This window comes from Balaenoptera ricei, chromosome 8 (assembly GCF_028023285.1).
Source record: "Balaenoptera ricei isolate mBalRic1 chromosome 8, mBalRic1.hap2, whole genome shotgun sequence".
Lineage (NCBI taxonomy): Eukaryota > Metazoa > Chordata > Mammalia > Artiodactyla > Balaenopteridae > Balaenoptera > Balaenoptera ricei.
Genome location: NC_082646.1, coordinates 65,590,908 through 65,613,169, shown reverse-complemented (window position 1 = coordinate 65,613,169; position 22,262 = coordinate 65,590,908). Strand labels below are relative to the sequence as shown.

At 41.2% G+C, this 22,262-nt stretch overlaps 1 protein-coding gene across 1 annotated transcript; it reads left to right on the top strand.

The window, feature by feature from the left end:
- The first annotated feature begins 240 nt into the window (after nucleotides 1-240).
- On the top strand, nucleotides 241-17,540 carry OVCH2 (ovochymase 2). Its single transcript, XM_059929526.1, has 16 exons — nucleotides 241-328; nucleotides 2,754-2,863; nucleotides 4,521-4,612; nucleotides 6,080-6,252; nucleotides 6,600-6,695; nucleotides 6,922-7,073; nucleotides 7,713-7,902; nucleotides 9,024-9,047; nucleotides 10,758-10,848; nucleotides 10,975-11,099; nucleotides 11,867-12,007; nucleotides 12,385-12,515; nucleotides 15,117-15,210; nucleotides 15,739-15,870; nucleotides 17,048-17,128; nucleotides 17,349-17,540. The coding sequence occupies exons 1-16, from the start codon at nucleotides 241-243 to the stop codon at nucleotides 17,399-17,401; spliced, it is 1,773 nt and encodes a 590-aa protein (XP_059785509.1). The 3' UTR covers nucleotides 17,402-17,540.
- The last annotated feature ends 4,722 nt before the right edge of the window (nucleotides 17,541-22,262 follow it).

Sequence of the window (22,262 nt, the reverse complement as noted above, 5' to 3'; positions counted from 1 at the left end):
TAATGGGAAATGTACTATTGCTTGAGCAAGACTATGCTTCTGTGGTTGACTCCCCACATCTTGCAAAGATATTTGCAAGAAACCACATTCAGAAACATCATATGGACATGGTTGAATGCCTCGTGTCTTGGTTAATGAGTAACTTGCTTTTAAGTTGGTATATTGCTGTTCTCACAAGGCTTTCTATTTTGGTTCTCTTTAGTTTCTCTCAAATTCCAGGGAAAAACTCTGAGTTTCAAAATGCATATGAGCAAGAATAAGCTCATTTTACTGCTTGGAATGATCTGTTTGGAATGGAGTAAATCTGCAACTCTCTCTCTCCCCAAAGGTAAGTTCCAAATGAACTCTGTAACTACCTTTATCTGAAGAAATAAACTTTGCTGGCAATGGCTGTCACAGTTCCACTCCATATTCCTTTGGGAGAACAGGAGAGACAAAAATATTTTGGAGATCTAATTAGTTTTCATGTAATTAATTTGGATTTCTCTCCTGCAATCATCATAGTAAACTGAATAGAACATTAATGGAATACAACTTGGACAGGTTGCACTGATCTGGAGAAAACTGGAATCGTTCACTTATTTGGACACATTCCACAATCCCATCTCCTTTCATGGAGCAAATTCTGGAAATCAGCATAAATTTGGAAGCATTTGTAATCTTTTAAAAAATTATACTGCTGGGAAATACGAAGCATGTTTCCTGTAGTCTATTTTATATATATATATATAAATGATCTTTTTTTCCTCAAATAACATAATCTGAGAACAGTTCTTTTTTTTTTTTTTTTTTAAATTTTATTTATTTATGGCTGTGTTGGGTCTTCGTTTCTCTGCGAGGGCTTTCTCTAGTTGCGGCAAGCGGGGGCCACTCCTCATCGCGTTGCGCAGGCCTCTCACTATCGCAGCCTCTCTTGTTGCGGAGCACAGGCTCCAGACGCACAGGCTCAGTAATTGTGGCTCACGGGCCCAGCCGCTCCGCGGCATGTGGGATCTTCCCAGACCAGGGCTCGAACCCGTGTCCCCTGCATTGGCAGGCAGACTCTCAACCACTGCGCCACCAGGGAAGCCCCTGAGAACAGTTCTTGGCAGGCTTCTTCACAGTCAGATTTGTACCAGCCTCAAGAATTATCATGTTTTCTATCTTTGCTTCAATTAGTTCAGGAAATACTAAATTTTGTGTCTAAGGTATTTATGATTCAGTCAACAGAAACAGCTAGAAAATAAGCTTTGATTCAATATTATGCCTGTATTGGGTTCAGAATCAAAGGACAATGTTACATACATGCTTTGTCATTAATTAGCTGTGTATCTCTTTGATCCTTCATTTTCCCATCAGTAATGTGGGGGTAATAGTTCTTGATTCACAGGCAGAGAATGGGGCTTAAATGAGAAGTTATTTGAAAGAGTTTTATATATTTTAACATATTAATCTAAATAGCTATGCTTTCAAGGATATATTTTCAAGAAAAATCATTTGTTCTTCCTTCCAACTTTTATAAGTGTCTACTGTATGCTAGAAATGTGCTAAACCTTGGAAATACAGAGATGAATAAAACATAGGTTTTTTTTTTCCCTCAAGTACTTCATAGTACAATGAAGGAGACAAACAATTCACTATCATAATACTGCATGGCAGAAACTATAAGAGGGGAGAGGAACTACAGGGGAGAAATACTTAACACAGTTTGAGGAAATCAAGGAAGAGTTCTCAGTTGAAGTGATCTCCAAGCTGAAGAATAGGGATTAGAGAATTCAGCTATGTAAAGAAGTGGGGTGATTATGAGACAGGGCATACTAGGCCCTCCTAGAGAACATGTAGAAAAGAAGGACCTGCAGTAGGGACAGAACATGGACCATCCTTAAATTACCAGGCAGTCTTCAGCATCTTAATCTAGCCCATCTCTTAGCTGAAGAGTCAAAAACAAACAAACAAAACAAAACAAAAAGCAGAACAGATATTGAGAATAAGTAAGTAAATGCAACTTTTTCAAGGATAAGATCTTTTCCACAAAAAGGAAAGAGTTCTTTCTCCCATTACCTAGCAACCCTTCTACGCTAACGCCATTCCGGTGTGTGAATCAGGACACTGTCTTCCCTCTACTCCACTATCATTGAACAACCTGATACTTTCCACTCTTATAGCAAGTTAAATCCAATATTTGACTGTGTGCCAGGCACCACTGACCATGATCTCAGACTTAGTCTCTTGGGTCAAGCAGAGGAAAAGATGCAAACACAATTACAATCTAAGGCAGACTATAGTATTACCCATTCAACCAATTAATTGAGCAACTTCTATGAATTGGGAACTGTACTAGATACTGTAGATACAGATATTTCAAGATTAAGTTCCTATTCCTGAGGAGCTCACAGTCTAGTGGGGTTGAAAGATAACCATAACAGCATGTGATAAATGTCACAGAAGCACAGAGTGCTGTGAGGAGCCTCTAAGGGGTCAGATGGCTCAGTATCAAAAGGGGACTGTATTCGTGCTACCCCAGCAGAGATCTACCTCTGAGGCCCTAAATCTTCATGTCAGAAAAGTAGATCTCTTCATGATATGTACGTCCTATGTGAAAAAGTGGAATAATCCCTTGTACCGCAAATCACAGCAAATTCCACAAATAAAGCCATTTTATAGTATTGCCACATGTTCCATGTCTTATAGTATTTCTTGCTCAGAAGAGTTTCCTGTACCCCTCAGTCCTAAGAGATATTTAATCTCTAAATTATTGTCTTTTTTCCCCCTAGCTCCCACTTGTGGGCAGAGTCTGGTTAAGTCACGGCCTTTGAATTACCTTAACATTTTCAGTCGCATTGTTGGGGGAAGACAAGTGGAAAAGGGTTCCTACCCTTGGCAGGTGAGTCTCAGGGAACATTCTCATGTGGTTGGATTATGAGCTGTCTCAGGATTGGATCTCTCAGAACCCATGCTGCTCATCAGTATGCTCTATTCTGCTTAGTTCATCACCAGAGATCTCATGAGTTAGTACAAGGATCCAAGACTCTCCTGATGTCCATCAGTTGACTTCTAGAAAAGGTGTGTTCAGAATAGTTACAAGTGCTATTGGCTTGCTCCAAAATTTGGAAATGCCATCCCAAACTTTCAGTCCCTAATACAAAAATCCCACTTCAAATTTATAATTAAAAAAATAATTTTCTGATTCAATAAATATATTTAAAACATACTTATCTTGTTATAGTTAAAGATGATGAAGGAAGGTGTAGCCATAGGTCTACTTTATGCTTGGGATGTAAGATTCATACCTATACCATAGGACCCTTCAGGGAATAATCAAGAGTACTGCCTCCTTAGTAGTTAGTGTCCTAAGAATTCTGTCTCAATCTAATTTCCTGTTCCTCCTATGCCATAGAAATGCCTTTGTGCTTCTGCCCTTAGCCTATGGCATTTATTGTCTTTGAAAGTCTCCCAATTTTCTTTACCTTGGGAGCCATGCTATATTCTCGCCTCTTCATTTTGTAGGTAGAACAATAGCTCTTTATTTTTACTTCTCTTGAGTCAATCAGTCATATTAATTTTTAGATCAGTGGATATTTGGTAACGATTGGTTGATTGAGTCTGTGTTCAGTGAGATGATGGAATGGCTGAATCATTGTCATTTGATTAACTGATGAATTAATTACCTGGTTTGAAGAGTTGATTGATCAAATTCTTACTTGGTCAGTTGGTTGGCTAGTCAATTCAGAAGTCCATATTCAAATCATAGTCAGGGATGACTCATTGACTTTTACTTACTTGTGCTTTATTCTGTTCTTTGCCTTTTCTCTGTATTAATTTTTTTTTCAATTGCTCATTGAATAATTTTTGGTCGAAAAGGAGACAATTCTAATAAATCGCTTCTTTTCTAATTTAAACAGTGGAATTAAAAGTATTTGCTTGTACCCTATAAGTCATGTTGGAGTCAAGCCAAACATCATGAACAGGACAAGCCAAAGATAGAAAATCTATTGTAGAGACAGATTAAAAAATAAGCTTGAAGCAGTTGTAGAGGTCAAATAGTTAAAAACTATAAGAAAGTTGTAAATCCAGACTCTTTCTCTAAGAGGCTTGGAGGAATTGGAACAGACTTTGGAAGACTCCCTTAGCCCTCACCTTGTCTTTATCCCAAACTTCTTCATCTGGTCTATTCTGTATCTTATGCTTCTTTTTCTTTCTCTTCATTCACAGATATTATTCATATTGTTAGAGTAACAGACGGTAAAATTATCATATAAATAAATAAATACCCACAATTTTTATTACCAACTTACTAAAACCTTATAGCCAATCATCTCAAGTTAACTACCTCTCCTGTGGGCCAGGGGTAGGAATATTCTGGTTCCAGCATTGCTCTTCTTTCTGAGCTATAGTGTGATTGGTTTACCACTTCACAGTCCATGATTTCTGATATTTATGAGTAAGATATCTGGGTCTCTATTTCAGAATATGCTCAGTCACCAGGTTTGGGGGGATCCCAGGGCATTAACTTGCTCCTATTTAAGGTCTTTGCAATTCAGGTGTCTTTGAAACGAAGGCAGAAGCATGTCTGTGGTGGGACCATCATCTCTCCAGAGTGGGTGATCACAGCTGCTCACTGTGTTGCAAACAGGTAGGGAAAGCCCAGCCCATTGATGAAGGTCAGATTGCTCTTCTTCTCCCTGGGAATCAGCAGCAATAACTCTATTTAAATATGGAATGGTGTGATGTATGCTTTAGGGGAGAACATGTTAATTGCATAATACAAATAGGGCTCAAGGTCATTGTCAGAGGGTACACAACGTGGTAGAAAACATCCATTCCTTATTTAAAATGGACTGGAAGTTAATAAAGAATAATATCCAAGTGAGAAAAAAAGCATCACAAAGATGGAGTTCTGAAAGTTCTCTCCTAGTTTTCTTAAATTTCAGTGAAAAAAAATCATCCAGTTCATTATGCATCTTAATAAATGGATAAAAGAAAACAAAGGGAGGACAGTAAAACACGAAGAAGGCTCCTGTGTCTTCTTTTCTATTGATCCTGCCTCTCTGAACTTCACTCTAACAATTTCCATCTTTTATCCATTTTCTTGTGTGCTCCAAATGTCTACTGTTGCCAGTGCTCTTGATATTCATAAAGCTGCAATCAAGATTATGTCCCCCTATTTGCCCTCTTTCTCCACAAACATCTCCTGGATATTTACTTAGTGCTGTACACTAGTGGGTATCAAAGATACAAAGATGACTAAGATATGATTCCTGCCCCCTGAGAGTTGATAGTCTAAAAAAGAGTCAACTGATAATTTCACTGCAATGTGGCAGGTGGTTAGGCTAGAGAGTTGCTATGTATTAGGTTTGGTATTTAATACAGCCAAGAGCCAGGGAAATATACCAAGAGAAAATGATGTCTTTTCCAATTTTGTATAAAATCTTCTCTTCTAGATCCCCAGAGATGGCAAACCCAAAGCTCTTAATCCACCTCAATGCATCCTATCAAGTTCCTTTCAGATAACTTTGCTGCAGGTAGAAGGGGAATACAGTGGTGTTTCCCATGTCATGCTAGATCTCTAAATTACAAACATAAAGGAAGTAGGGGAAGATCCCCACTTCCCATTGCTGTAATCAGTCGCAAAGCCCTGAGTGTGCATACCCTCTGGAACATCAGAGTTATGGTGCTATTACAACTTTCATGGTGTGCATTATGCATTATATCTCTGACATTAAAGCAGCATACTTCATGGGAATCACCAGAAACTCCCAAAGGATCTCACTGATATTGAGGCCAGGCCAACCATCTGGGGTAGCTGAATATAGCTTTAGACCCCTGAATTACACTGTATATACACCCTTAGGCATTTAACAAATAACATTGCAAGGTATTCAATTTATCATATTATTGGCTCCATATGAGGCCACTTTTCACTAGTCCCTCACTCACATTGGGAACCTCAACATTTGGAATCATTCTCACTTTCTCTGTTCAGCAGCTTCACACCTACATTATCTATCCATGTCATTTTGAAGAGGTCATTTTGTCAACCACTGCAGTTGTACTCAGAGGTTCAATGAAATTCATCCGTTTTACTCTTTCCTCCTCATAGAAATATTGCATCAACTTTCAACGTTACTGCTGGAGAATATGACTTGAGCTATATAGAGCCAGGAGAGCAAACCCTCACCATTGAAACCATCATCATACACCCATATTTCTCTACCAAGAAACCAATGGATTACGATATTGCTCTTTTGAAGATGGCTGGAGCTTTCCATTTTGGTAAACATTTGAAGCTCACTCTGAATTGTCTGCCCCATGTGCTCCAGAACTTCTGTTCCATAGCACATTTCCTACAGTATAAGTTATGCAGCATATGCCCAAGAATTCTGGATCATGGACTTTGAGATAGGAATTTGAGCTGGAGGTTCCCCTACCTGAAACCTTTGCTTGTGGCTTTAGATATAGGATTATGTGGAGTCAGTTACTTTGTTTCACAAGTAACCCCTGGAGGTGCCAAACAGATATCACAAGGTCTTTGGGAAACCACCTAGATGCCAATTGGTGAGTGGCTTATGGTATCCTCTCCTCCATGAATGAAACAAGCCCTGCCTTGCTCTTTTCTTCAGACCAGTCTGTGAGGCCCGTGTGTCTTCCAGAACCAGGGGAACAATTTGAGCCTGGATTTATTTGTACAACCACAGGCTGGGGCCGCTTGAATGAAGGTAAGAACTCTTACGCTCATATCGGAACTTTCTGGTTAGTAATCAGAAAAGAGAATTTTTAATCTATTTTAAAAAGACAGTTGTGTAGACATTTTTAAAATAGACACTATCACATTGTACTTCAAAATTCAAATCTTTCCAAAATACACAAGCCTGAATGGGGCATCTTCAACACAGAAAGGGTGAAAGAGTGCCTTGCTGGGGTTCTCATTTCTGTGTTTTCTAGATGGTGTCGTCCCACAAGTCTTGCAGGAAGTGAACCTGCCCATTTTGACCCAGGATGAGTGTATTACAGCTCTGTTGACCTTACAGAAACCCATTAGTGGGCGGACCTTTCTCTGCACAGGCTTCCCAGATGGAGGAAGAGATGCATGTCAGGTAGGCAGGAATGGTTGGGCTGACAGGTCCCAGGCAGGGCTTCCCTCAGCTTTGTCATCAGACGAGGGGCTGAAAGAAGGCTGTAGGCAAGCCTGGACTCGGGAAAGAAGGATCAGGACTGAAAAGGGAGGTCAAGTCAAAATAGAGAACAGTTTAAACAACCTGTTTTTAGCAGAGACTGCGCTTTCAGAGGAAGTCTTCTGTTCTTTCCAAAAGACCAAATAACGGAGATGATGCCAACAATGAACTAGGGTACTCCAGCCCTGAAGGATAGGTGTTTCTTTCCTACTTAGAGATTTCCAGTTTGTGTATAATGAGAGCTTTCTCTTTCCCTCCATCCTTCCTGCTGACCAAACTTGAGGTTGATTTCACTACTGGACAAGACTTTTCTGAGTCTGTAGGATGAGACAGGAGAAGGAAACAATCTGATTTTTGATGAAAGCTTAGGATGGGGAAGAAGGAGGTGGACTTGGTAGGCTCCAATGGTATTTGAGGATTGACTGTGAATTGTGCTTGCCTATTCTCCCAGGCCCCTGAGTCCAAAGTATAGAAGTGAAGAAATTCATTAATCCTCATCTAGCACCTTTGTGGGGCACAGACACTGACAATGACAGTAACAGAGCCCTTTTCTCCTTACAGGGAGACTCAGGAGGTTCCCTCATGTGCCGGAATAAGAAAGGGACTTGGACTCTGGCTGGTGTGACTTCCTGGGGTTTGGGCTGTGGTCGAGGATGGAGAAATAATCTGCAGAAAGATGATCAAGGATCCCCTGGGATCTTCACAGATCTTACTAAAGTGCTTCCCTGGATCCACAAACACATCCAAATTGGTAATCAAGCCAGAACATAAGTTCAAGAAGCTAGGGGAAGAGAGAGCATAAGCAGAGTCTAGACAAGTCAGGACCACTGAGCAGATAACCTCTGCTTCTGTTCTTAGCGTCTCACATAAGGACTGTGGTATTTACTGAGTCTAAAGGGTAAACTATGATGTGTGGTACAGTGTACAAATATTCAATGAAACGTGAATATATCCATCCTAGACTTTGTCAAATTTGCCTTTAATTGAAACTGTCTCAGCTGGTGGTATGTTTCACCACTTACTTCTCAACTGTGCTAGCAAGATTCAGCAAGCTATAGCATGGATCAGTGGTTATCGATGAGGGGAAATTTTGCCCCCCAGGGGACAATGTCTGGAGACATTTTTGGTTGTCACAACAGGGGACAGGGGTGCCACTGGCATCTAGGGGTAGGGGCTATAGATGCTGCTAAGCATCCTACAGTGCACGGGACAGCCCCCCCTCCCACGGCAAAGAATGATTTAGTCCCATATGTTAGTAATGTTGTGGTTGAGAAGGCCTGGCATAGAGCCAGGTACCATAAGTCTGAAAGGCCAGGGTCTATATACATCCTTCTACTAGATTCACCAATGAGTTAATTGAAACTTCATTTTTGCCTCCAAATACAACTTAATTGTTTTCTTAACTGGTGGCTTCCAGCCTAAAATAGGACTTCTATTCTTTCCCAACGGAGTTAATTCAAATTAGTTCAGGAAGAACTTGGGTTTGTGTTCAAGTATATGGTACACTAGCAGGTTTCGGAGTCCTCAGTTCAACTTGTAGCTATCCAGCAGTTGTGGGTGTGTTATTTCCATCTCCAGCCTCCCTTTTCATGAAAAATTAGAGGGGTAGACCAGATGACCTCTTCTTGCTTTGCGTAATCCCCAAGCTAAGCAGCCCACTTAATAAAGAGAGTGAAATCATCTTCTTAAAGCACAAAGGCCACTTTGCTGCTTTGTCAATTTACCCCTTCTGTTCTTTCCACAGATTATATTTTCATTAGTTGCAAATTGACTTAAAAACCTCTGCACTTTTGAGCCAGGGAGATGCTAACTTCTTGAAATATTGTTCAGGATATCACAACCTTGAATTGCATCTTTCTTTTTCTTTCCCAGGGAAGCTGAGAAAGCACTCCAGAGGTGGGTATTTCTTGTAGCCTGTTCTTCCAGGAGCATGAATTAATCTCTAGGATTTCTGAATATCGGTTCCTTTATAATCAAAAGTCTTCCTCTGCAAGAGCTCTCCATAATCACTAGGTATAAAACCATCGCTAGGAGCACCCACAGCCATTCATCCCCAGCCAGGGAGCGTGAATTCATCCCTTCACCCAGCAGGAGCGCCACATTCCCTCTGAGTTCACTTCTTGTCAATCCAGAGCTCCAGTTCAATTCAGCAAACAGTTGGCAAATCCTAGATTTGGATCCAAGACACAAGGGAGGAGGTGGGGCATGGCAGATGTGGTCCAGAAGCTACACACCTTGTCCTGAAAGAATAGGGGACTCACCCCCAGGGTTACATTGCAGGTCTGAAATGAATTCACTCTGTGACTTTGGGCAGGCTCCTTCCTACCTCTGAACCTGAGTTTCCTCATCCAAAAAGGAAAGAGTTTGGACCAGGTGGTCTTAAAGGCATCTTTAGCTCGAATCTTCAGTGGTTCTGTGAGTCTGTGGAACTATCTCCAAAGAGCAAAGTGGAAAAAGAGTACCCTGAGAGCTCAGAGGAGTGAGTGGCTGCTTCTAGCTGGGGAAAACAAAAAGACAAGGGAAGCTTTGGAGCACAGACATCTTTTAAGCTTAACCTTAAAGAACAAGGATGAGTAGGATTTTGTCAGGTGGAAATGGGATATAGGTAAAGAAAAATATTCCAGCTCAAGGAATCATCCTTATCAGAAGATGGATACTAAAATATGGAGATATGAAAATTTAGGATGTAATAGAGACCCAGTAAGTCAATCAAAACAGTTGAAGTGTAGGCTATGTGATGAGTTTTTATGAGGGAGAAGATTAAACAGGTAACCTGAGAACAAAATATGGAAACTTTGAACACCAGTCAAGAAAATTTAGACTTTATTGAGTAATAGGAAGCTGACTAATTAGATAAACAGATTAGAGCTATACTTTAGTGCTATAAGAACTGCACATAGGGGATAAATTGGAGAGGAAAATATCAATAATTCAAGGTGGACTTACGAGATTATGCATTAGTTCAAGAGACAAGAATATAATGCTTGAACGAGGGCAATGGCCAAAGAATGAAAAGGAGGGCATAGAAACAGGATGAATTAGGCCAGGATAGTCACTAAGGTTAAGAGCGGTGAGGGAGGGAAGGAATGAAGGATGACACCAAAGTTCTGAGCATGGAAAGCTAAGAAAAGGGCACATAAGTTAATCAAATCAGAAGTGGAAGCAGTTTTGCAGACTGAGAGGAAGTCCTTTTGTAGCATGTTAAGTTTCAGGGGAGATATCTAGGAGGTGGTTGAAAAATCAGAAGTTCAGATAGAGATAATAGTTGCAACTGACGGTGTGAATGAAATGGATCAGAGGGCTCGTGTAGAGAGAAATGAAAACTAATAGAACCTAGGAAATACCTGCATCTATAGAGTGGAATTATGGGGTCAAAGAAAGAAGAGTAAAGAAGAAGAAATCATAGAATCTCAAGGTTAGGCAGGATCTACAAGAAACAAAAAATAAGGCATCATAGAAGCCAAGATAGGAAAAGATTTCGTGGAGAAGGGAAGCGTGTGTGAAGAAGAACCAGGAGGTCCCAGTGTCTGTACAGGTTCTGGAGGGAAAGGGCTCTTGTGGCTAGCCCTCACTGTTAGCGCTGATTCTCATGGCTTTCCCTCCCAGCCTCATGCAGTGAGCAGGATCGTGTGATCAGAGCATCAAAAGGGGAGCTGCACTTCCCAGAAAGCCCCTTCCTGTATTATGAGAGCAAGCAGTGAGTAGCCCCCGCTGCCTCCCCTGCCCTTGACTCCCACCTCCAGTTTGACTCTGCCCCACTCATTGGACTGTGACGGTCGCTTTCCATCGAGAAATAATACCCTCTCAATGTATCTACCTTCAGAATGTGTGTCTGGACCCTGTTTGTACCAGAGGGAATGCACGTGCTCCTCAATTTTTCCCACTTCGATGCAGAGTCTTGTCACCACAATTACCTGTCAATATATTCTTTAGAAGACACACTTATTGGTGAGTGGATTTTCACACTGTCAAATGGACATTAGTGCTAGGAGGACTTAATGGGGCCTGGTTACGATATGTCTCACCCTGAGGCATCTATAAGTACCACACTTCCTGTCTCCAATTTTGAGACTAGAATTGACAGTGGAAAGGAACAAAATCTGAGCCTGTGTGAGGGCTCTAAGGGCCACAGAGCAATTCACTTACAGCATCTGCTGCCCATGGAAACAGGCTTCCTAGACTCATTTGCCAGACCTGGAGCCCATCAGAAGTAAAATGTAGACATATAGCAGTGCCTCTTGGGGCCTCCCGGGCAGAATGCTGCTCTCCTAAGCATGAAAATGACCTTTACCTGCCTCGTCCAGTTCAGAAGGAAGATACCAACAGATAACCGCAAGTAGGAGATAAAGGTTACTTATATAAGAAACAAATGGAGGAGTGTTTCTGTGGTTCTAAACTGCAAATGATTTTGCCCACCCCCTCCCTCCCCCAGGAGATACTTAGCAATGTCTTAGAAGCATTTTTGGTTATCACAACGAGAGGGAATGTTACTGACATCCAGTGGGTAGAGGCCAGGATTGCTGCAAAACATCCTATAATGTGCAGAACAGCCTGAACACCAAGAACGTTCCAGTTCAAAATGTCAGTAGTGCTGAGGTTGAGAAACCCTGAGTTAGACAAGCCTGCGCTATCATGAAAGTTTAGTTCCCCATAAGTCTTTTAATGGGTGCTGTTTTCTAGGCTCTGAACCAAAACTCTTCATTCTTATGTTGCAGGGAAATTCTGTGGAGACAGCCTGGCTTCATCGGTTCGTGTTGGCTCCAATGCTATAAGGCTGAGGTTCATCTCTGATGCCACAGATTATGCTGTTGGGTTTAATCTCACGTATAAAGCTCTTAAACCAAACTACCTTCCTGGTAAAACCATTTACTCTTATCACACACTATGCATTCCTTTTGCAGAAATTGAGGACCCATAGGAATTAGATGAGGGGTAGGGAGCCCCCCACCCAAGGCCCACTGAGCTCCATAGCAGAGAGGAGCTCAAGGCAAGTGAGATGCAGGGTGCAGGGGCTCCTTCTGCAGTCCTGCTAAAGCGTGTTTGTTGCATACCCAAGTGAGCTGAGAGGGCCTGATGAGCTCTCGAGAACCAGTGCACAGACCTCCCGCTTCTTGATGGCTCTGCCTTAAGAGTCAGTTCAAGCATCACTTATGGGAGACACAAGGGGGAAAACAAAGAGGGTCCCTCTGTGTGTGGCGATGCCATTGTTTGGACGTTCTCCCTTGTGTTGCAGATTCAGGCTGCAGCTCCTTAACTATCCTTTTTGAAGAAGGCCTCATACAGAGTCTTCACTATCCCGAAGACTACGGCAACATGGCCAGCTGCAACTGGGTTTTTCAAGCCCCCAAACATCACCTAGTTAAGGTACTGACCCTGGTTACCCTTACTTTGCTGAGGATCTCCAGAGAATCGCTCACATAAACACCATGAGGGCAGAGGTTTTATCTGGTGTATCTGCTGCTGTATCCCTAGTACCTAGAACCTAGCACCTGGCACACAAGGTTTTTGATAAATATTGATACTTGTTGACTAACAGACTAGCCTGCCTATTCTCTACTGTAACTACCCGCACTTACCACTAGGTGGCAACTGTGTGCTTTACATTTTGTTGAAATGTGGCCTTAATCTTTGTACCAGGTTAACTTGTTTCATCAGTGTCTAGTCCTTTCTAGAAACAAGCATTTCTTCCTTATTAATTAAACTGCTAACAAAACAATTTGTGGGGAGTGGATAACAAAAGTGCAGTGCAGAACAGTGTCAGGGACTGGCATAGGTATAGCAGGAGAGGTGGAAGGCGAGGCTGAGAGCAAAGTATGGAGGGCTTTGAATGTCAGGATACAGAGTGTATTCAGCCTATGATTCGCGGTGTTTGTGGCCATTTGTGTGTTTGTTCAGTTAACACTAGTGGGCCATCTGCAGAAATGCCTTCAGGTAGATGACACTGCAGTCAGGGTGAGGTTGGAATTAGGCATTATTTAGAAGTCTTTCTCTTAAAATAATAATTGAAAGCAAGAGAGTGTATGAAGGAGACAAAGTAAACTATAAAATAATGGGTAAGGAGTAAGGGTGAGCAAGACCTCAAAGTTCTTGTATATTTAAGAGGCCAAAAGAGATCTGAGACCCAGGAATAGAACCAAATTGGTGCAGTGTTATGACAGTCCAGAGAATGAAGCCTTTAATTCAAAACACAAAACAAAACAAACAAACAAAAAGGTATGGCTGATAGGTTGGATTTCCCACACCAAGTTAGAGTTTAAAGAGAAGGAGGACTCCTTCCCTCCCTCTCTTCCTCTCTTCCTCTCTCCCTCTCTCCCTCGCACCCTCTCTCCCTCGCACCCTCTCTCCCTCTCTCCCTCTCTCCCTCTCTTCCTCTCTTCCTCCCTTCCTTCCTTCCTTCCATTCTCTCTCTCTTTCTTGATAGATCTTGATCTCCTTCCTTCTTTTCTCTCTTCCTTCTGCAGAGAAACCATTGTACAGCTCTGAAACCTTTTGTTCTATTCAAATGTGCTTTTAAATGTTAACAAAGTAAAAGGACAAAACTTTTTAAAAAAATAAAATAAAGAGAAGGAGGACTAAGCACCCGTTATACAGTCCCCACCTCATCCCCCAATAAAAAGGTAGAATAGTTGGGATGGACAATTGAACAGCAGAGAGGAGGTGGGGGAGGTGTCATCTGAAAGGTCAAGTGAAGTCAGACGTTAGGAGCAGAAACAAGATCACACAGGAGAAGAAGACACGGAGTAAGTAAGACAAGTGTAGCTGTTGTCTTTCTAAAAGTTTCTGAAACCCAAACAGAGTCAAGGCAGACAGTTCAGGACGAAGCAGGATTAAGGGAAACTATGTTACTGACAGAGGAGAAAATCTTAAGTATGAGCGTATGCCTGGAAGGAGGAAGAAGACAAAATTTAGCTGAAAATCTGAACATATCAGAGCTAGAAGTGATTCAAAAACATCTATGCAATAAAATACACTGAGTGCTGTGCATCCGTGAAAAGATGCACTCACACCCAGCCAGTGACAGCAGCGTCCTGCAGGACCCATCCGGGACAGTCATTTGTAAATTGTTATGACAAGTCGTAACTATGTGCACACCATTTGACTCAAAGAGAGAAGGGTCTTTTTAAAATTATTATTATTATTCATAAATTTTATTGCTCCACAAGTTCTGTTTACCAACTTCAAACATTTTAAATTCTAAATTTTAAATATTATTGATATTAAAGGAACAGGTATATCTGACTTTTAGAAATATTTTAAGTTTTCTTGTAAGTTATTTATTATAGGCATTCTAGATCCCCTGTGATGGAAATTTCTGGTTTAAAAAAATTTATGTAATTTTCCTCCTTTTCTTAAAACCCTTTCCATAAGACACAATGGTCAGAATAACCGAAAAGGGTCTATTTCCAGAAAGTATCCCAGTAAGGGTTTAAGAAATGTTTGAACGGATCCTGTTTCTGACACGTCTCCTTCTCCCCATGTCTCATTCACCATGAATCATCCTTTCCCTCCACTTTTGTCCTAGCCGCGCAGGCCTGTGTCTTTTGCCAAGTGCTGGGGCTCCATTGAATCCCCATCATTTGTGTGTAAAAAAATCTAAGCTGCTACCTCATCATTTCTATCTCCCACTGCTCCTCTCAATTAGCCAGGGCTATCAAATTGCTCAAACGTTGTTCTTTGCTGTTTCTTTGCTCCTCCAAGGAGGGAACTGGGGAGCTCAAATATTTGCACTTTTCCCCACCCTTCTATTCAGCCTGTAATTGGGTGCTTAGATGTTTCAGAGGGTTTGGGAGCCTATGGTTTAGTGTCTTTTCCTAAGTCATATAACCCACTCATGAATGTCCTGTTACATTTCTCATCTAAGGTCACGCTCTAGAGCAAGTTGAACAATCCAAATTCCTCTCCTTGATCAAAATGAGGTAATGCATTCATATTGTTTACTCTGGATGTAACATGGAGTCTTCTCAGCTTTCCTTTCAGAACCTGGAAATAGAAGAAAGTGGAGATTGCACTACCGACTATGTGAGCGTGCACAGGGATGTAGAAAGGAAGAAAGAAATAGGTTTGTGTTCCCTGAGAGCCTCGGCTTCCCTGGTTTGCATTTGGACCCGGTCCTTCTTGGGAATCCTTTTAGGGAATAAAAAGGGTGTGGCTCAATGTTCCTTCATTCCCCTGCACCATCTCCATCACTTCCTAGGCTCTCACCACCTCTCCTCCTTCTCCATCAGGGGCGGGAAGAGCTTCAGGGAGAATCAAAGAATGATTTGATCAGAAAATGTGGAAGGCTCACAATGAACCAGGGGTCAGAGGGGAAAGTGACAGTGAAATAAGCCCTGTGGCTGGAACAAGTTCCCTTAGTGGTATTCCCAGTGGGAGTGTTTGGGAGATAAACAGAATTGAAATGTTGACGTGGTTAAATACACAGTACAAAGGAGCACTCCGCCTTTCTATTTTGGAAATGAATTGTGACATACACTGGAAAGGTTTATTTCTTAACAATTACCTGAAGGACAATTGTTTTCTTCTATCCAATGCCACATCTGTTTGCTGGGCCCTTGACCATGTCATGCCCGGGCTGGGCTTGAACCAGCTCGACTGTGTGGCTTTGTTGTCCCCGCCCCTGTGGTGAGCATCTCCAGGGTCATGTCCATCAGCTTCCAGTCCGATGAAAACATGACCTTCAGAGGCTTCCAGGCTACAGTCTCCTTCATTCCTAAAACAGGTAAGAAGATTGAGGCACCAACTCCTCAGGTCCCAAGTCTCATCCTCCTGCCGTGGTAAAAAGGGCAGCGTTTAGAGACCAGCATGGATACAGTCAACTCATTATTCACTGAATCTGTGAATCCTGAACCACTGCTCCTGGGGAAATAGAGTTAGGTTCCTATCAGCCTCTGCTTTTATGTGGGTTTCTGTTTCAAGTCACCTTATTTAATATACATTGCTGATTCATTAACACTGAACTCATGGTCAATACCACTATAACTCACAAGCTTTGCCTGAACAAAGCTTATCCATCACATGTATTTTCTCTGTAAGGCACAACCCAGACTCTTTGCACTTAGGAACACTAGATGGCACTTCAGCACTATGTTTAGGGCCATTGCAAACAGCAAAATCACCAACAAAAAGCCCAAAAATGTAAAAAGCAAAACAAAAAGTGGCGCTAACAGACCGCAGGAAGGATGCTTGTTTATAGTATGAGAGCTGAAACAAGACGGCAGAGTGTGGCCTCACTAGACCTCAGCCAGGACACGTGATCAGGTGACTCAAATTTTCCACTGCTCTGCATGTGTCCACGAATGACCGTGAAAGCACCATGAGTATTGGTTTTGAGTTAACAAATGTTAGCGAGTAGGTGAATTCAAAAATACAGAATCCGTGAAGAATGAAGATCAGCTGTATGTCTGAATCTTGGCCTGTCCTTACTAGAAGTGTGATCTAAGTGTCATGTAGGATTCATCCTCCTCAATCTTACAACGGGAGAATAATACATGCCTGGTAAAAATGTAGTGAGGATTAAATCAGATGATGTGTACTTGGCCACAAGCAAGTGTGACACATCAGAGAGGCTCAGAAATGTGAAATATCTTCACCAACCCCCAGTCCCTAGACACTTGAAGACACAGCTTCCTTCCAAGCTCTCACACCCCATGAGCACTCTGTCCAAATCCTACAAAGCCAGTTATTGGCTTCTCAAGTTGTTCATTCTTATTGGGCGGTAAACAGCTGCTTATGGGAAAGCCAGGTTATAGTTAAAATACTCCACTTTCCAGTTCAAATACCCATAGAGTCTAACTGACGGAGAAGTCCCAGAATTCTAACAATAATAATTTTCTGATAAATCCCAAACATTGGCCTTGTTTGTGTGAACTGAGCAATTGTATTATGCTTATACCCAGATTTTAACATCTCCGGATTAGAGAATGAATCAGTGTTTCTGGAGACATGGAATGTACTACCTGAAGAATCCAGTGCTTCTGGTAAGTTGTTTTGGAGAATGTGACTACCAGAAGTACACAGATTTTATTATTCTCAGTTCAACCAAGAACTCCAAAAAGATATATTGGAGTTTTAACCTCCAGTACCTAAGGTCACATTCTGTGACCTTTTTTGGAGATAGAGTGTTTACAAAGGCAAGCAAGTTAAAATGCTGTCATTAGTGTGGGCCCTAATCCAGTATGACTGGTGTCCTTATAAAAGGGGAAATTTGGAGAGAGAGACACGCACACACGGAGAACATCATACGGACATGAAGGCAGAGATGGGAGTGATACATCATTTATGAACCAAAGAATGCTAAAGATTGCCAGCAAACCACCAGAAGCTGGAGGAGAGGCATGGAATGGATTCTCCATCACCGCCCTCAGAAGGGATCGACCTGCCCAACACCTTGATCCTGGACCTCGAGGCTCCAGAACTGTGACACAATAAATTTTTGTCTTCTAAGCCACCCTGTTTGTGATATTTTGTTACAGCCTGCCTAGCAAGCTAATACACCAGGAATTGGCTTACACGATTGTGGGAGCTGACTAAGCAAGTCAGTCCATAAGGCAGGCAGGCAGAAAGGGTAGGTCACAGGACACTGGAATTCCACAGGCATGGGCTGAGGCCATTCTCCGCAAGCAGAATTTCTTCTCTCTTTGGGGGAAGCTTCCACACTGCTTTCAAGGCCTTTCCAACTAATGACGTCAGGCCCACCCAGATGATCCAGAATGGTCTTCCTTACCTAAAGTCAGTGATGAGGGACTTTCATTACATCTGCAAAATCCCTTCATAGCAACATCTAGACTAATGTTTGATTGAATAACGGGGGGCTGTAACCTGGCCAAGTTGCCGCCTCACAAAAGCCATCACATAGAGCTGGATGGGATGTGGTCACTGTCCCTTTTGCTCAAAGCAACCCTGAAATATTTTCAGTCACAGAATCAAAATTCCCATCTTGAGTGATTCATTCAGTAGGGATGGCTAAATAGTGTGCCAGATTGTGGTCTGACTCACAAGAGCCATCCGCTGGAAAAGAAGTGAGTGAACTGCTATGTCTTCACATTGGTGAGCATTGAGGAGCGCTGGGCTTTCTCTTTTCCTTGTTTCCTCCGTGACATCCACTGACATCCACGTGTGACATCCCAGTCCCTGTGGAAAACGTGGTGAGGGGGGCAGGCAGAGGCTGGAGGTAAGGAAGCTTTCAGAGTTTGCCATTTTGATAGTTTGTCAAGAGAAAGATCAAGCACCTAATTTTTAATTATTTACAAAGTTTTTTAGTTTTATAAATTATCTGACACTTAGAACACAAAGTAATAGAGAATGTGGAAGAGGAGTATTTCTTTTAATGAGGAGGGATAGAAGCCGTCTGAGTCTTTTTTGTTCTGGCTTCTTGGACCTCACGATGCATGTATATCCTGGGTAGAAACTCTTTGTAAAGTGTGTCTGCGGTGATTCCTGCTCTTGGCCACCGGGGGGCGATATATTCAGCAGAGCCATTTCTCTCAGTATCTGCCAAGGAGTCTCATTACAACACTTGGCTAGATCTTTGGTCATTTTATCCCACAGCACTCACCATAGTGCCCAGAACACAGGAGATGCCACATAAATATTTGATGAATAAAACTAAATAATCCACAAATAGTTCCTGGTGTAAAAGCTCAATAAGAGCAATTTTCCCGATTCCCTCTCCCTGAACTCACACCTACTTTAGGGCCTTCTTCCCCTATACAAATACACATAAAAACTTAAGGACAAGAACAGGAATTTACATGTGTCCTGTTTTAAATAGCACACCTAACCTGGATTCCTTAAATCATTCAGTAAGTAATTTTGTCCTTCCTTCGCTTTTTATTTTGAAATTTTGCAAATCTACAGAACAGATGGAAGAATAATACAATGAACACCTGTTTATCCTTCACCTATATTCCTCAGTTGTTGACAACCCATCACACTGGCTTGATACTGATTTGGTGTCCTCTCTGGACAAATCTGTGTACCAGAGACCAGGGAGTGGGGGAGGCAGGATACAAAGAGGAACAGGATAGGTACTAACCTATATTCAAGGAATTTATATCCTAATAATGAAGCTTATATGTACAGATAGAGAGTAGATTTATGTAAAACTGAGAGCCTTCAAGACTAATATATGGTGTTAGATGTCAGGATAGCAGTTACGCTTTGCAGGAGCAGTGACCGGACTGGGCTCCTGAAGTGTCTTCTGAGATTCTGCTAGTCTGTTTCTTGATCTGGGTTCTGGTTGTACTTCTTGGAAAAACATTCAAAGTATTTTATTGCTTGACTATTTTTCTGTGTGTATGTTATACTTCAGTAAAATTGACAACAAAAGGGGAAATGTGCACAGAAAACCACAATACAAGAAAATACTGAAATAACTTCTGAGATGATTAGGACACTGGTGTTTGACTGGGGCCCACAAAGATAAATAGGATGTCAACATTATTCCCAACACTGTGAGGAACCCTTGGATGGTTTTGACTAGGGAAGTGACATGATCAAAACAAGCGCTCTTCGGTGGTTAATTTGGGAGTGAGAGGAGTATGGGGAAAGCTTAACCCCAGGGAGAGTAGTCCAGGTGAGCAATATTGAAGACCCAAGCCCAAAGGTAGGAGATGGATGAAAGATATTTTGTGAATGTAGGATTTAAAGTGTTTGGTGACTAGATAATTGAGGCAAAAAAGAGGGAGAAGTCAAGGGTGAGCTTGATATTTTACTCTTGGGTGAAACATCCATTTCCATATATATATATATATATATATATATATGTATATATATATAAAATCTCTCCAGAATACAATAAGCATTTCTCATTATTCCCAGGTGTCTATTAGAGTTTCCAGCACAAGGGAGATGCTCAGACCTGGACTTGATGTTGAGGAGGACCCATGGGTAATGAAGATGTACCTTTTTGGCCCCCTTCCAGGTGGGCTCTGTGGAACCACTTCCCCTCCCACTTCCAGATCCCTTTCCAGCCAGACTGTGGGAGGCAGGAGGCCACAGTCAGCTCTTGGTCATAGCAGGTCAGTGTGCAGATTGCCACCAGGCATCTCTGGGAAACCTGGGTAGTCACCCCTGCTCATTGCTTCACCAATATGTAAGTACACCCAGGGAGTGGAACATGGTGAGAGCTCGTGGTTTAAGTTGGCTGATCATTAATTCTTCATCTATCACCTCTGACATCCATCAGGGTCTGCTGCTGCTTCCCCATTCAACCACCATCATGGGCAATCCACCTCCCCAGCGAGAACTTGAGTTCCTTGAGTGCTCAGGAAATTTCTACCCCCTCACCTTGTGTTTCTAGTATATTTTAATTAAACATGAGGCTGGTTGTTGGATAGAGATACACTTATTTTATCATATCTTCGTTCCTAGGATTTTTAAATCAGAAATGAATGTTGAATTTTGTGAAATACTTTGAGCATCTGTTGAAATGACTAAGTCATTCTCTCCTTTGACTTATTAGTATATTAAATCTGTATTAATAGATTTCCTAACATTCCTACATCCCTGAATCCCACTTAGACATGGTACATTCGTCTTTCAATGTACTGCTGGGCTCTGTTACTAATATTTCACTTAGATTTTTGCATCAACATTCATGACTGAAATTGACTTATAGCGGAGGTTCTCCAAATGTGATCTGGAGACCGCTGGGGATCTCCAAGATCCTTTTAGAGGAGACCCCCTAAAAGGTCAAAACGATTTTCATAGTAATACTAAGACATTATTATCCCCTTTTACTCTCATTCACTCACGAGTATGCAGTAGAGTTTTCCAGAGACTACATAACATGTGATATCTCAACAGATTGCATGTAAAAAGCAGATAGCAAATCCCATCCGTCTTCTGTTTAGCCAGAAATTAAACGGTTTTGAAAAAATGTGAAACAATGCCAGTCTTATTTAAAGTTTTTACTTTCGAAGATGTAGTTACTTGAATACATGTCATTTATGTATAACTTAATGGTTTTATTATGGTTATCTTAAATAAATTAATAAATACATAATCTAAAAAACTTTTACTTTAAGTTCTAGTATGTTAACTATTGGTAAATATTACTCACATAAACAAAAGCTTTTTAGGATTTTCAGCGATTTTTTTCAAAGTGTAAAGATGTCCTGGGACCCAAAATTTGAGAACCGCTGGCTATAGTTTTCTTTCTGTCGTCTGCCTTTGTCAGACTTTGGTATCAGTGCTCTTCATGAAAAGAACTTGAGAGCTCTCCTTTTTTTTTTTTAATTGAGGTATAATTGACATGTAACATATTAGTTTCAGGTGTACAATAAAATGATTTGATATTTGTATTTTTGCTAAATGATCGCTGCAGTAAGCGTAGTCATCTTCCACCACCACGCACAGTTACAATTGGTTTTCCTTGTGATGAGAATTTTTAAGATCTACTCTCAGCAACTTTCTCTTAGAGCTTTCCTTCTTGCTGTATGCTTTGCATAAATTTATAACAGGGGAATAATAACTAATGATGTCATGTGATTACATATACTAAACATCTACTCATTGAAGACTTAATGGTAACTTTCACAATTTCCTTCCTTGTTACTGGTTTTTAGGTTTTTAAATTTTCACCTTCACTCAATTTTTTTTTTTCACTCAATTTTGATAATTTATAATCTCCTAGTAATAGCTATAACACTCAGATTTTCCTACTAATTGCTTTGTGCTGTGCAAAATATTTCCTTATATACTTTTGTGATATTTTCTACTTTCCCAATTTTGTATATTTTTAAAATCTTTAAAAAAATTAGACTAGCTAGTATCATCATTTTATAGAAATTTTATTTTTATTTTAGAAAACAGTTAATTTTTGTAATGACCCTATTTTTCTGGCTGCACCCTATTGAGTCACGTCAGCTGACCCAGACAGGCAGGCTGACCAGGGACTGGGGACCGTGACTCTGAGATATTTCCCGCAGATGATGGACAGGCACAGCTATAACCCATGCTGACACTAGAATGCAGCTGCGAGACTTGTTTATGTTCCCCTTAGAGCTCTTTTTTTTTATTGTTATTTACTTTTCCCTATTTTTTTAAAACATCTTTATTGGAGTATAATTTCTTTACAGTGGTGTGTTAGTTTCTGCCTTATAACAAAGT